This window comes from Gymnoscopelus braueri (genome assembly GCF_963280865.1).
Source record: "Gymnoscopelus braueri genome assembly, chromosome: 21".
NCBI classification, from domain to species: Eukaryota; Metazoa; Chordata; class Actinopteri; order Myctophiformes; family Myctophidae; genus Gymnoscopelus; species Gymnoscopelus braueri.
The window spans coordinates 41,459,515-41,474,714 of record NC_137623.1 but is presented as its reverse complement, the minus strand read 5'-3'; the positions used below and the strand labels follow the sequence as shown (position 1 = coordinate 41,474,714).

The window sequence follows — 15,200 nt, the reverse complement described above, 5'->3', positions numbered from 1 at the left end:
TGTACATTGTAGACACTCTTATCCAAAGCAACTTACGAGTGCAAATGTAAAAAACGATTTTAAAAACCCATACTGTAAGCTTCAATTAAACCAACCGCCTCAAGCGAAGTGCGGAACATCTGAAGCCCTGAACGCTCGACATCATGGAGATCCCCTTGGAGTTCCGAGATGTACTGTATGACCTTTGAAAACCTTTATTTCAGGTGAAGAAGATGAAGATCATTAAGGACGTGATTGCGCTGAAGTTCAAGACGTCAGAGAGCGAGGGTGTGATCCTTCACGGTGAAGGTCAGCAGGGAGACTACATCACCCTGGAGCTCCACATGGCCAGACTACTGCTGCAGATCAACCTGGGTGAGACACGCATTTTTTTCCTCTGCCACCAGGGGGGCAAAGGAAATATATGAACATATATTTTTATATATATATGCACATATATACAGTATGTGACATATTCGGAATTGGCCGCCTGCATATATGTCTCTACATATATCAGGGTTTCCGCTAGGCATTTTTGGGGCCGGCCAGGATTATATTTTACCGGCCAAAGAATAAATCTACCGGCCATATAATAATTAACGTCACATGCGTGTTTGCACTGCATACATGCACCCAACTGATTGGGCTCATTACACCTCGTTACGTTAGAGCTGCGCTTCTTTCCACTTTATCACAGATGCAACCTGTTCCTGTTTTTATAGATAACTAAATTATATGATCTACTATAGTCTATATCATGCAGAGATGTCGCTTGCCAAAAATGAAATGAATAAAGTGGGCATGAGTGAACTGCTGCGTGACGAATACCAAAACGCTCGCCCCAAAACACAGTCGCCCCGGGGAAAATCCGGCGGTATTCGCCTGGTATTCCTAAACATATCAGTAAACTATGCCTAACCCTAATCTTATCCTCAGTAAAACAAATACAATAATACAAGAAGCGCTGGTCCGCCTGAAAAATGGGGGCGAGGGTGTTTTGGGGCGAGTCCTAATTACCCTGCGAGCTGTGGTTTCCCTGCGCAACACCGTCGCACAGTATAAACAAATTAATATATATTTTGGGATTTACATCGATTCTCATTCAACCTTGATATGCAAAAGTAGGTTTTGTTTTGTTTTGTTAACGTTAATTATATATGTCATGATATATGTGGCCTTGCGTGAGGTTGATTACTTGCCTTTATAGTTGCTTTCAGTTTCACCAACTTTCACCACTTTATTCATTGCAGACAGACAGTAACTGTGCTTGCATAATATCCACGACCCACACGTGTTCGGGACGGGACGGGTCCCTTTATCGACAATTGGGTCCGGTTTGGTTCAGATTCACCTCGGAAAATCCCGGTTCTGTTTATCAACACCCGAGCGAGCGAACCACCCTACTCAGCGCTGATCAGGAGGAGGAGACACAGCTGTGGCTCTTAGCGGTGTTGTGGCGTATCAAAAATAGCAGACATACAAGCTCACAACGCGGCGCGTTTCGACGTGCTGTGACCTTGTAGCTCTGATATTTTCAACGCGCGACACCATCGTACAAGAATAGGCTATTCTATAACTGCAGCGCGCAGCAGCAGCCGAGCAGGCTGTCAGAATTAAACCACACAGTCAGAACATGATATAAACTTTAAATGATAATGATTGTAACGGTTGTAGCCAACTACTTTATGCAAATAATAATATTAATAATAGGCTTAAATGATAAAATAGCTAAATAACAGCATTTTCCCAACCGGCCACGGTGGCCGGTGGTGTTTATATTTACCGGCCAATTATTTTTTTTAACTAAATTTTTATCCCACGATTTTGTAACCCTATTTTTTTTACACCCAGTGCTAATTGTCTATGTAATCCTGGGCACTACCTTCCCTCTGCCAACCTAGGGAGGCCAGGGCAGAGCTCATGCCTCCTTCAATGCATGAGAGCCAACTGACCTTCTTGTCACCTGACAGGGGAGAGTTTCCCTGGTTGGACGTAGCGCGTGGAAGGAACACGTTATTCCAACCAGTTCCCTTCCCCTCCATCAGGCGCCCCGGCTGGCCAGGGGGAGGCAGTATAGTGACCAGGATTACTGCATGTTTTTGTGAGGGTACCTACCCTAGGAGACACGGGGAGAACATGCAAACTCCACACAGAAAGGCCCTTTCGCCAACCCCACCTAGGGTATGGGCACTGATGACGCGGAGGAGAGAACACGCCCCCAGCGCCCACAGCCTCCCCTGCGGGAATCGAACCCAGGACCTTCTAGCTGTGAGGCGACAGCACTACCGACTGTGCCACCGTACCCCCCTTTTTACCCCATTTACCGGCCAATTAAACATTTTACCGGTCAATGGCCGGTAAATACCGGCTAACGGAATCCCTGACATATATGTACATATATATCCAAATATGTGGCATATATGTGGACATAATATAAGCTATACATAAGACATATATATATTTTTTAAATATTAAATATATATATATATATATATATATATATATATATATATATATATATATATTTATTTAAATTGTCCAAGTGCCCCCCATGCCTTCCCTAAAAATCGCCTATGCACACACGCACACACTCACACACGCACTCCCTCACACGCATATACACACACACACGCACACGCACGCACACGCACACACAAGCACGCAGGTATGGGGGGTCATCTGTGGCAAAAATCCTGCGCAGCAGTGTACTGAATGTGTCACTAACACCTTCGCGGCAAACCAACGCCTGACGTATTGTGCATTTTTGTGTAGTTGTGTCGTGTAGTTTCTTCATTGACTGATATTGGTCACGTGCATGCACTGTTCCACGTTATCGCACAACGTGCATTGACTACGCTTATAACACGTTTATATGTGCAGATACGCACACATGAACGCACACATAAAAAGAATATATATATATATAATTTTGAAAATAATTCTATTTACATTTTCAATAGAATATTTTATATTTTATAAAATTAACTATGTCAATTACGCAATCACACACACATTCCTGTGTGTGTGGCAGATGTTTTTGATCCTATAACCCCTGTTATGCACGGACGCGCACACACACACACACACACGCACACAACCTTCTTCTTCTTCTCCTCCTCCTCCTCCTCATTGGTGGTGTTGTGCTCGTCATCAACAGGCAGTAACCAGTACGGCTCCATTCTGGGTCACACCTCTGTGACGACAGGCAGCCTGTTGGACGACCACCACTGGCACTCAGTGGTGATCGAACGCTACCGACGCAACGTCAACTTCACCCTGGACAGACACACACAGCACTTCAGGACCAACGGAGAGTTTGACCACCTGGACCTGGACTATGAGGTGAGAGGACACATACTGGATGTGGACATAGTTTTAGTTTAATTTATTGTAATATGGGGCAGTCAGGAGCGATATTAAACTCAGATCTACAAGCTCACAACGAGCTTCGCCTCTGTGTTTAATCTTCCTGTCGGATGTTATTTCTCAACAACTACCGGCGCGGTATACCTTACTTAAAGATGGGGTGCAATGATATTTTTCAACCCTAAAACCTGATCATAAGGTATTATTATTATGTAAGGATTTTTTTCAAAAAACAAAAAGTGTACAGTAAGTGTTAAAATGTTGTTTTTATGTGGACACGCCTCCAGTTCATTAAGTATACCTGGTTCTCACCTTAGCACCTCCTCCACCACCTTAGCACCACCCACCTGTCCTAGTCCCTCCTCCTCCTCATGCCCACACCTGTTGTGTTATGATAATGAGGGGGAGGGTATGGCTTTGTGATGTCACTAAAGCGCTGTTTCTCTATTGGCACGTTTGACCCTCAAGGTTTCAGCCTCCAGGAAGAAACTCCAAATAGTCAGAGAAGACATAAAACACCATAAAAACACCACCGGGGGGCTTAATGAAGTTCTATCAACCTCATAGACACATGAAAAACAGAAAAAGTGCAAAAACATGGCACCAGCTCTATAACAAACCCCCAAGGGGAAAACAGAACCCTTAGGGAAAGCAGAGCCGACTGGTGGTGCTGGGGTGGTGGTGGTGGGAGCAAACAAAGCACATACAACATCAGTGGCAGCACCGACAGCAAGAGAAAGTGCAATGAATCAGGTAAATAGACCGCCAATTTGGTCAGCTGCTTGACACGTCACATACAATAGTGCTGCACATGCATATAAACCTCTCGAGTGTATCTGCCTGAACTAGTTTGCAGGCTACGTACGGATCATTTATTGTTTTTGTTTTGTAGAGTCTTGTTTTTTTTTGTTCACTAACCCTTATATGCGTGCATGAATGTATTTGCTTCCATCCTTTAGCTCCACATCCATGGCTAGTTTGGTCTGTGAACAGTTTGATGATACAGGATATCAGATATTGGTTTTATACTCCGTGTTTCTCTGCGAATCCATAATACACACATAATGAATGTCTGCATGATGAAACATGAGTGCAACTAAATACATTGACTTTAGAATGTACAACCAGCATGTGTAGAGAGAGAGAGAGAGAGAGATAATGTGCGTGCATGCATGGAAACTGCACTCCAATTTAAGTAAAGCTGACCATTTAAGACGTCTGGAAAATCCATACAACACCAGTCCAGAGACAGGTTTCTCTCTCTCTGTTTGCCACCCAGCTCATGAGTGTGTATATGTGTGTGTGTGTGTGTGTGTGTGTTGACATGTGTATGTACAGTGAGTGTGTGTGTTTGTGCTGTGGGTCTGTTGTGTGCACTCCCACTCAAGTCCAGACAGAATGCCATTGCTGTCGTTTAGAAACCTCTTATCTCCATATTTCTTTTGCATCTTTTTCATAAATTGATGCCTTACTTTGTCATATTAGAGAGTCAAACTTCTTTGCTATTTTTGAATTTGAATCCTGAAAAGTAACAGTTTTGGACATATTAGGTTTCCCACCCGAACAGCAACGATATCCGGGTCTAGTTGTGTTTGCCCTTGGCAGTAATTACTGAGACCAGTGAAGCATCACCACACACACACACACACACACACACACACACACACACACACACACACACACACACACACACACACACACACACACACACACACACACACACACACACACACACACACACACACACACACACACACAGGTAATTGCTGTCTACTCTACCAACCATTCCGCTGCCTCCCTCTCAGCGTGCTTCTGAACCAGAAAGTGAAACACTAGTGGTACTTGTTTTAAATTAACTTCATGTTGTCATAAAACACAGTATACATCTTACAATGAAAGTCACAAGACCTGTCTTCACTCTCCCTCTCCCTCTCCCTCTCCCTCTCCCTCTCCTCTCCTCTCCTCTCCTCTCCTCTCCTCTCCTCTCCTCTCCTCTCCTCTCCTCTCCTCTCCTCTCCTCTCCTCTCCTCTCCTCTCCCTCTCCCTCTCCTCTAATTTGGGCATTTAGCAGACACTCTTATCCAGAGCAACTTATTCAGTCAGTCTGGTCAGAAGAAGCAGATGAAGCATGAACTCTAGTCAATAAACAAGACATGTCAACAGAAATATTTAGATGGGAGTCTTCGTATAGGAAAGCAACAGTGACTCCCTGGACTAACGAGACTGGATGTGGATTATGGTGGGGAGGGTCAGTGCTTTCTCAACCTGTTCTCTAGTCTAGCAGATATACAAGCTCATAGAGCATGTAGATCTGCTATTTTCGAAAATAAAATTGCGTGTAAATCTTTGAATTGGAGACTATAGATATATATAGATTTTTTTACTCAAATCTTTGCTTCTGGGGGTCTGGGGGGAACAAAATATTTTGAGATGGGGGGGGGGGGGGGGGGTCCGTGGACAAATACATATCATTTTGTGGGTCCTTGACATGAAAAAGTTTGAGAACCTCTGATATTGTAGCAACATGTTTTTTTTTTTCCAAATTTTTTTTTAGGATTTAGAAGACATTATGTAGAATCCCCAGAAGCAAAGATTTTAGTTACAAATGTTCGCTTTAAAGATTTGCACACATATTCACGACTTTCACGATTTTTCACGAAAATCCATCAGCTTGGCAATACACATGTCATTTTTAGGATGTCCGATAACAGGGTTGTTGCAGCACAGATTTAATACTTCACTCAAGAGCTGTATTAGCCCTGTCGAGTTTTGTTTTTCCGCTTCTGCACAAATTCAGTCCTACTGGCATTTAAACAAAGAAGCTGCTTCATGATGGAGATTTCTGTCAGAGCTTTCAGAACTTTTGGGGGCTATGGAAAGCAAAGAAGGGAGTTTCATTCTCTGAGCAGATGGTGTGAGATGGGTAAGGCCCAAATGTGTGTTTTGCCAGCAATACATTTCTTTCTCCCAGAGTAGCACTACAGGAGTTTGAGAACCATATGAGAGACAGTGAGTGTCTATACACCATGCAGTGCAGAGACTGGCAGTCAGTCACCAGCTGCTGCAGAGTAGGAAAGTGGAGCCGAGGTCTTTGATGGAGCTGGGGTTCTCAAACGTTTTCAGCCCGAGACCCAAGATCGGCATGCAAACTTTCAAAAGGTCATTGTAAATGACTTTTTAATGACCCTATTTCAAAAATTGTGAGAGTAGCTGTTCGCATCATGTTATGTTTTCACTCCTGTGAGTCTGTCCGTCCGTCCGTCCGTCCATGAACAGCTAATCTCCGGCACCGTTGGACCGACCGGTGTGAAACTTTGCCCGCACATTCGCATATTTTTCTAATTGGCCTCGTGGTGGCACTATAACAGGGCCCTTCTTTCAGCTTCTTGTTTTGGCCTATAACTCTTGAACCGTAGGTCGTACAATCAAAATCTCCTTTTCCATGGATTCATTTTATCATGATGCAACTGTGTGTGTGTGTGTGTGTGTGTGTGTGTGTGTGTGTGTGTGTGTGTGTGTGTGTGTGTGTGTGTATGTGTACCGTATTTTCCGCACTATAAGGCGCATCTGAGTATAAGGCGCACCTGCAATAAATCAATTATTTTCATATATAGGGCGCACCGCATTATAAGGCGCATAGAATAGAAGCTACTGTAGTGGCTGGGGTTGCGTTATGCATCCACTAGATGGAGCTGCGCTAAAGAAAACAGTCAGATAAGTCAGTCAGTCAAATTTTATTAACAGAATTAATACAAACCAGCGTTCTTACAACACACATGAACCTAGACATGAAAGGTAGACCTTGTACCAGTGATATGTGCTGTCATGAAACTGTAATTTTTTTCTAATGCAAACTTCTAATAAAGTCTTCAATCAATCAAACAAACAACGGCTGTTTTATTTTTTCCCCAAGTACGTCTGTTTTATTTTTTCCCCAAGGTGTCGTCAGTGACGTAGTATTTTCGCGACACAGTTTATCTTTTACCAACAGCAAGGTATAACAGGTCGTGCAACTTTTTATGACGTAGTTAGTGCATCCATGGAGGGGAACTTTTTTTCCCCAAGTAGGCTGTTTTATTTTTTCCCCAAGGTATCGTCAGTGACGTAGTATTTTCGCGACACAGTTTATCTTTTACCAACAGCAAGGTATAACAGGTAGTGCAACTTTTTATCACGTAGTTAGTGCATCCATGGAGGGGAACTTTTCCCTGATTCAGTAAGGGAAACACATGGAAACACACAGGTAAAAGAAACAGTTTGATACTGCTAGCTACGGTAAATCAAACGTTAGTGCAATCACAATATAGTAACTCTGGAAATAGTGCAAAGCAATACAAATATAACAATAACTCAACGTTGTTCAAACGTTAATGTCCATATTCACAATATCTCCCAGCCTTGTTCAGTTGTTAACACGTAAAAGAAACACGTAAAAGAAACACGTAAAGCTCACTTTTTCAGTTCATTCCCCATCAACGAATCCCTCAAATTCTTCCTCTTCGGTATCCGAATTGAACAGCTGGACGAGTACACGTACAGCATCCAACGTGCCCGGCTCCATCTCGTCAGACTCGTCAACAAATCCCTCGAATTCTTCCTCTTCAGTATCGGAATTGAACAGCTGGGCGAGTACAGGATCCAACGGCTCCATCTCGTCAGAATCGTCATCCGAGTCGGTGTCGCTGCTGTTGTCCGGCAGGACAGTGCCAATTCCTGCCTTCCTGAAAGCTCGGACCACCGTTGAGACTGATATATCTGCCCAGGCATCCACGATCCATTGGCAGATAGTGGCGTATGTCGCCCGGCGCTGTCTCCCCGTCTTGGTGAACGTATGTTCGCCTTCTGTCATCCACTGCTCCCACGCAGTTCGCAGTCTAGCTTTGAACGCCCTGTTGACACCAATATCTAGCGGCTGGAGTACTTTAGTCAATCCACCCGGAATGACAGCAAGCACCGAATTAGTGTTTTTCACTTGTTTTTTGACACCATCGGTGATATGGGCGCGCATGGAGTCGTAGATCAATAGGGACGGCGCTGTGTGAAAAAAGCCACCCGGTCTCTTTAAGTAAATTTCTCTCAGCCACTCACTCATCTTTTCTTCATCCATCCATCCCTTCGGGTTAACTTTGATGACGACGCCGGCTGGAAACTTTTCATTTGGCAAGGTCTTTCTCTTGAAAATAACCATGGGTGGAAGTTTCTGGCCATTAGCCTGGCAGGCGAGAACTACAGTGAAGGATGACTTCTCATTCCCTGTCGTGCGTACATTCACCGTTCTGGACCCCGTTCTCTCCACAGTGCGGTTCACAGGAATATCAAAGGTGAGTGGAACCTCGTCCATGTTGAAGATGTGCTCTGGCCGGATCTTTTTTTCAGTGATCTTGTCTTTGCAGTATGTGCGGAAAGAGGCCAGCTTTTCTTGGTAATCCTGTGGCAGTTGCTGCGAGACAGTAGTTCGTGCGCGGATGGAGAGATTACGTCTTTTCATAAAACGAAAGCACCAAGAAGGGCCGCCTCTAAATTCATTGATGTCCATGTCCTGTGCTAGCGCTGTTGCCTTCATTCGCAGTGTGACTGTAGAGACGCTTCTACTTGCTGCTCTCTGTTCAACAACCCACTGTTCGAGTGTGTCCTCTAATTGTGGCCATCTCGCTTTGTTTCCGCGGAAACTCTTTTTGGTCTTCTTTACTTCTTTACTGGCGCAGGTCATCTTGTTGCTTCCTCCACTTCCGTACCATTGATTCGTTGACGTTGAATTCTCTCGCTGCTGCTCTATTGCCATGTTCTTCTGCGTGACTGATAGCCTTGAGTTTGAACTCTGCGTCGTAAGCGTGTCTCTTCTTGACAGGTGCCATTTTGGGGTGTTTATACTGTACGTGGTTTATACACACACAAGTGGTGTGGGACTGGAATTTGCGGAATTCGCGGGTTTCCCTGCTGTTACTTCAGCGACGCCCCTTGACTACGGTAGCCACAATTAACCAATATTGATACATACGGTAGCCATAATGCAGTGATGTTGCTAGGTTTTCAATGTAATGGGTCCCCAATTACACGTCTCTCCCCCCCCCCCTTCTATCGTTTTCTTTGATCTCCAATCTCCATATCTTCTATGTGTGTGTGACTGTACATTATATCCTAATGCAGTGGATCTCAATCTTTTCAGGCAGCGACCCCCCAAAATAATCATATTTGAACTGGGGACCCCCCACCCTGAGAAGCGCTTGGAATTAGGAGTTGAGGCATTTAATTTAGTTTAACTCAGTTCCGCAGATACATAGTCAAAATAGCAGATCTACAAGGTCGTTTTTTTTTTTTAATCTACAAGCTCACAACGCCTTGCTAGTAGATCGCCTCTTTCTTATATTATTTCACAATTTTGACCGTATTTATAGTATAGTTTGTTGATTAGTTTGGATGCAGTAATAGTCTTTTTTCTTTTCTTTCTTGAGGTATTAAAAATATCTTAAAAGTCCTTAAATTGTGACTTCACTGTCATCTGGGGACCCCCCCCCCCCCCCCCCCTGGGGGTCCTGACCCACAGGTTGAGAACCACTGTCCTAATGTACATTCTATTTTGCTACTTGTTGTAGTCAAACTCAGAATACAGGGTACAAACTACAATATAAAGTTCATAATAATAATATGAAAAAGATAATGTACACTTCATAGGAGCAGAGATAGATAGGAACTAAAGAACAACAACGCTTGTGTCGCACCGAAAATAACGATAACTGAAAACAACGTGTCGCGCGTCGGTGTTTCGGCTCGTGGGTCGGTTTGGTGCGCGGCTCGCGGCTCACTTTGCTGTGCGGCTCGCGGTTTGGTGTGCGGCTCGTGGGTCGCTTTGGTGCGCGGCTCGCGGCTCACTTTGCGGTGCGGATCGCGGCTCGGTTTGGTGCACGGCTCGCGGCTCGGTTTGGTGCGCGGCTTGCGGCTGGCTTTGGGCGCGGCTCGCGGCTCGGTTTGGTGCGCGGCTCGCGGCTCACTTTGCCGCGCCGATCGCGGCTCACTTTGCTGCGTGGGCCATAATTAACCAATATTGATACATAAGGCGCACCGGATTATAAGGCGCCTCCGCACTATAAGGCGCACTAACGGTGCGCCTTATAGTGCGGAAAATACGGTATGTGTGTGTGTGTGTGTGTGTTTGTGTGTGTGTGTGTGTGTGCTGAACACCTAATCTCCAGCACTGTTGGATCGATTGGCGTGAAACTTTGCCCGCACATTCCCAGTAGGAGGCCATGGAAGAATCTCTGGCCCCATTTTAAATCGGCCTCATGGTGCTGCTTCATGTTTTAGCCTAACCGTACGTCATACAATCAAAATCTTGTTTTGGATTTTGGCTCATGATGCAACTACCAATATACAGTAGACCTCAGCCATTTGTGCCAGACTAGATTTTCCAGTTTTCTTAATTAAAAACACACTTTTTGCCACGTCTCCTACACATTTTGTCCAAAACCCACACAAATCAGTGTGAGCTCCTTTTTAATTGGAGGAATCTGCAGCAAGTGGAAAGCAATTAACTTTAATGTGTTAAGCCCCCAGGGGGTGCAGAGTGACCACAGACCCCACTGAGATGAGGGACCATGCTGTGGATTTTAATACGGCCTGCTACAGAGCAAAGGACTGCAACCCTGAACCCACCATACTGTATGCTGCAGAGCTCCCTAACCACATGAACCCTAGTCTCATGCAGGCCAGCCTCCCATCTTTCAGTACTATAATCGTCTTTATTTATAGAGCACCTTTCAGACATAAATGCAGTTCAAAGTGCTTTACATTCAAGTTAAAACACAAGTTAAACAAAGCAATAGGCTAAGTTCAAATCTAGTCAAGAGTAGAATTAAAGCAGGCAATCTGACAAATAGCTCATGATAAGGTGCTAGGCCATTCAAGGCTTTAAAAACAAGTAAAGTAACTTCACAATCTATCCTAAACTTCACAGGGATCCAATGCAAGGACGCAAGTATAGGGGTAATGTGGTCCCTTTTCCTGGTGTTGGTTAGGATTCTGGCTGCTGCATTTTGAATATGTTGCAGCCGCTCAGTAGTTTTCTTCGGTTTTTCTGTCTTACTAGACCTCACACTGGACGCTGTTGTACAGCTGGCCATTGGACGTGCTCCAGGAATTGATGGATTACCTGCAGATTTTTGAAAAACGCTCCTAGGGGGTGTCTTGGCACTGATTTCCATGAGGCACTTGTTGAGTGCCTTGATGGGGGGCTCCCTGCCAACCTCCTGTCACAGGACGGTTCCTCCACTCCCCCCCTCGAAGACAGGAGATTTGGCTCTGTTAATAAAAAAATCACACCCAGTGTGAAGTGGGTGGTGTGGTCACAGTGGTCATCACAGTGATGGAAGAAGTGATGGAAGAAACCATAACTTAAAAAAAAACTAATTTATTGTTTTGTTTAAGTTATGGCTCCTATTTATAGGGCTATGCACATGTGTCATGTTTCCCTAGCCAATCACAGTCCTGAATAGACTGTGATTGGCCAATCACGGTGCAGGGTTAGGGGGGTACATTTGTGGCCAATCACAGCGCAGGATTTGGTGTGCAAATATCCAAACCTCACATATAGGGGCGGTTTCACCGCCCAAAAACAAGCCTGAAGGCTGGAAGTTCTCCTGTACTCAGATTATAAAACACTTTCCATAGCTTTATTAATAGGCTGAAGCAGTATATGAATTTAGTTGTTCACATGGACCAAACATAGTAGCCTGAAAACCAGAGCTAAATCACTTTTTAGTCTGGCCTCGCAAGGCAATAAACATACTGCATGCATTCCAGTGTGGACAATAATGGACAATCTTTTCCTTATTAGGGATTTAAGATTAATGGAATGACGATGACATTGAGATTTTATCACTTGATCTAGACAAGGCTTTTGATAGAGTTACTGTAGATGATGTTTTGATTTTGTTTTTCTTCCTTAATGCCTTTTTCTTTACGGGAGAGTTTATACCGTGGTTGGGGTTGCTACTGTATACAGTGAAGCATCATGCATTATGAAGGTGGGGAAAGGGCTACAGGTGCAACCAATACACATTGAAATTGTTGTTAGGCAGTTTTGCACTCTTTCTGGGACGCTGTACAGTCCAACCATCGAGCCCCTTTTGTTTAGACAAAAAAAATATGTGGACTGGGCTCTCTACCTGAAAACATATGTCAGCATTTTTTATTAAAACACAAACAAAGTCTAGGTCAGAGTTGGTAGCCTCGGCGTGTTTACAGTAAAAAGACCTCATTTGCTAAAGTAAACTGGGACAAGAGTAATTTAGGAGGGCAGTGGAGGGAGGCAGTTCCCATTTTGCCAATGGGCTTCAGTGAGGAAGGAGAGGGTTAATGTTTTTAGCCGTTTTTGTGGGCACATAGGACTACACAGATAAATTGGATGAGTGTGCAAAGTTGTAAAAAAGGAAATGGCTGCCACTCCAGTCACAAAGGGACATATTTCTTGTTGTCTCGTCACCTTTTACAGTTCTGGATACAAACAGTTGTCCTACGGCCTCAAGAACATCATCTCCTCTAGGATGATGAGTTTTTAGATTGAAACCAGCACAGAGGCTGTTACGGTATATAAAGGACTGTGGACTGAAGATGGTTAAACACAGCTATAGCTAATGTTCTGTTTCAGCGAGCCCGGACACCTTGGCTTTACAGCAAACATGTGTTCCTGTTAAACGAGGAGTAAGCTGACCTACTGGACATTTTTATTGTTGAGTTGTGCAGGTGTGGCAGGTACTAAGGCTGCCAGGGATACAAATGAACCACATGCTGCTTGAGGAACCATTGTTCTATACTGACCTCATAGACTCTGTCCTACTCCATTTATTTAGCAATTATGTTTGTTTCTCAGTGGGTCAAATGCCCCCCGCCCCCCTCTCTGTCTCTCTCTCTCTCTCTCTCTCTCTCTCTCTCTCTCTCTCTCTCTCTCTCTCTCTCTCTCTCTCTCTCTCTCTCTCTAAATTCGTTGGGGCTTTATTGGCATGGTAAACATTATGTTTACATTGCCAGAGCAATACTAATCATTTATCATAATATAGTCCACACACCAAATCTATGTGATATGAATGCCTCTGATGAAGGCTCATAGCCGAAACGAGCAAATGTTCGTTTATAGAGCGTCGCAGTTCCCGCCCACTTCCTGTTTTTTTTGGTGCCGGAAGAAAAAACTCAATGCATTTTTCCATTGACATTTCCAAAAATATTTATATCTATTAATTTAAGCCTCGAATCAAGCCATCACGAGATGACATGAATCATGACCATAAAACGTTTTTTTTCTGTGATTTTTTATTTATTTTATATTTAATTATATGATATACTATATTTAATAAATACCCTTTGTTTTGCCGTTTTCAACAAAAAAAAAATCACAGAATCAAACGTTTATGGTCATGATTCATGTCATGTCATGATGGCTTGATTCGAGGCTTAAATTAATAGATATAAATATTTTTGGAAATGTCAATGGAAAAATGCATTGAGTTTTTTCTTCCGGCACCAAAAAAAACAGGAAGTGGGCGGGAACTGCGACGCTCTATTGGTGTGTGCCAATAAAAAGAAAAGGTGCAAATGTGAGTACTTTGTATTGTATTTGTGCCTGTATATTTGTATTTGTGTTGCCGAGAGACCTACTTTCTGTATGTGTCTGTTCTCTGTGGAACACAGATTTAGCTACAGAAGCAGGCATGTACATTGGTTATATCCGTTTTGAATAGGACACATTGTAAAACATAGTTGACATTCAAGCATTATGCCAAAACTTTACCTGCTACTAGGAATATGGAAATTCAGAGCAGATAGCAATACCAATGTTTAAAATATCAATTTGGCCTATAGCCGATTCCGATATGATATTTGTTTATTTTGTTTTTGTTGTTATTCTGTACATACAACAGATAAACAATAGCTACTGCCATCAATGAATGTCAACTTTTTTGCTGATATGCCGATGGCAGTCAACGCGGGAAATATCGTCCGATACCTTTTGTGACTTTTGTGTCTGCAAGCCGCATAGAATTTGATAATTTATTTTGGGATGTCCTATCTCACTCTCTGTCTTTCTCCCTGATTCCTTCTAGTTGAGTTTTGGTGGAATGCCGTACAGTGGGAAGCCGCTGGACGTGGGAAGGAAAAACTTCAGAGGCTGCATGGAGAGCATCAACTACAATGGAGACAACATCACTGACCTGGCCCGCCGCAAGAAACTCAACACATCCAGCTTTGTAAGAGAAACAAACACACACACACACACACACACACACACACACACACACACACACACACACACACACACACAGTAAAAGTACACACAAAACACACAAAAAGGCTCATAACTCATTCTCAATTCTAAGCACGCCAAATACACACTCGCTCTCACAGACCAAGGCCAATCGTTAACTAAAACTTAACTACAGCTAGGTGTGAAATGTAAACTAGACTTTAGGAAATGAATTCCAAACCTAACTAAATGTTTAGAAGAAGTCCGATGCACACCTCAGAGGTTGGTGACAGGTGCGTAGGACAAAGGTGACAATGTTTAAAAGGGGATCTCTGATAATATAAACCTTGTCCTTGTAAACATAACTAAATTAAAAAAAAAAAAAAAAAAAAGTTTTTGCTCTGTCAGTTCGGTCAAATGTGTTAACACATACAGTGCCAAGATCGCGTCAACACATTCTTTCAAATCCATCGCTTGAGTGCCAGGATTCCTAAGAACGGGTTGACACGTTCTTTTGAATTTTCATTGTTTAATCTGTGATCGCACGGCTGTGTTTATTTCTCATCAACACTTTCGTTTTCCACTTACGTCACACTCACCCGGAGCCGGATGTAAAAAAAAT

General features: G+C 43.5%; 1 protein-coding gene across 1 annotated transcript in view; it reads left to right on the top strand.

The window, feature by feature from the left end:
* LOC308077009 (contactin-associated protein-like 2) overlaps positions 1-15,200 on the top strand; it is a gene marked incomplete at both ends in the record, with an annotated part of 146,348 nt that overhangs the window by 35,960 nt on the left and 95,188 nt on the right. Inside the window, 3 exons of the mRNA XM_080417538.1 lie at positions 204-354; positions 3,137-3,321; positions 14,439-14,582. Of these exons, the coding sequence (XP_080273664.1) occupies positions 204-354; positions 3,137-3,321; positions 14,439-14,582 (480 nt within the window). The remainder of the gene's footprint in view (positions 1-203; positions 355-3,136; positions 3,322-14,438; positions 14,583-15,200) is intronic.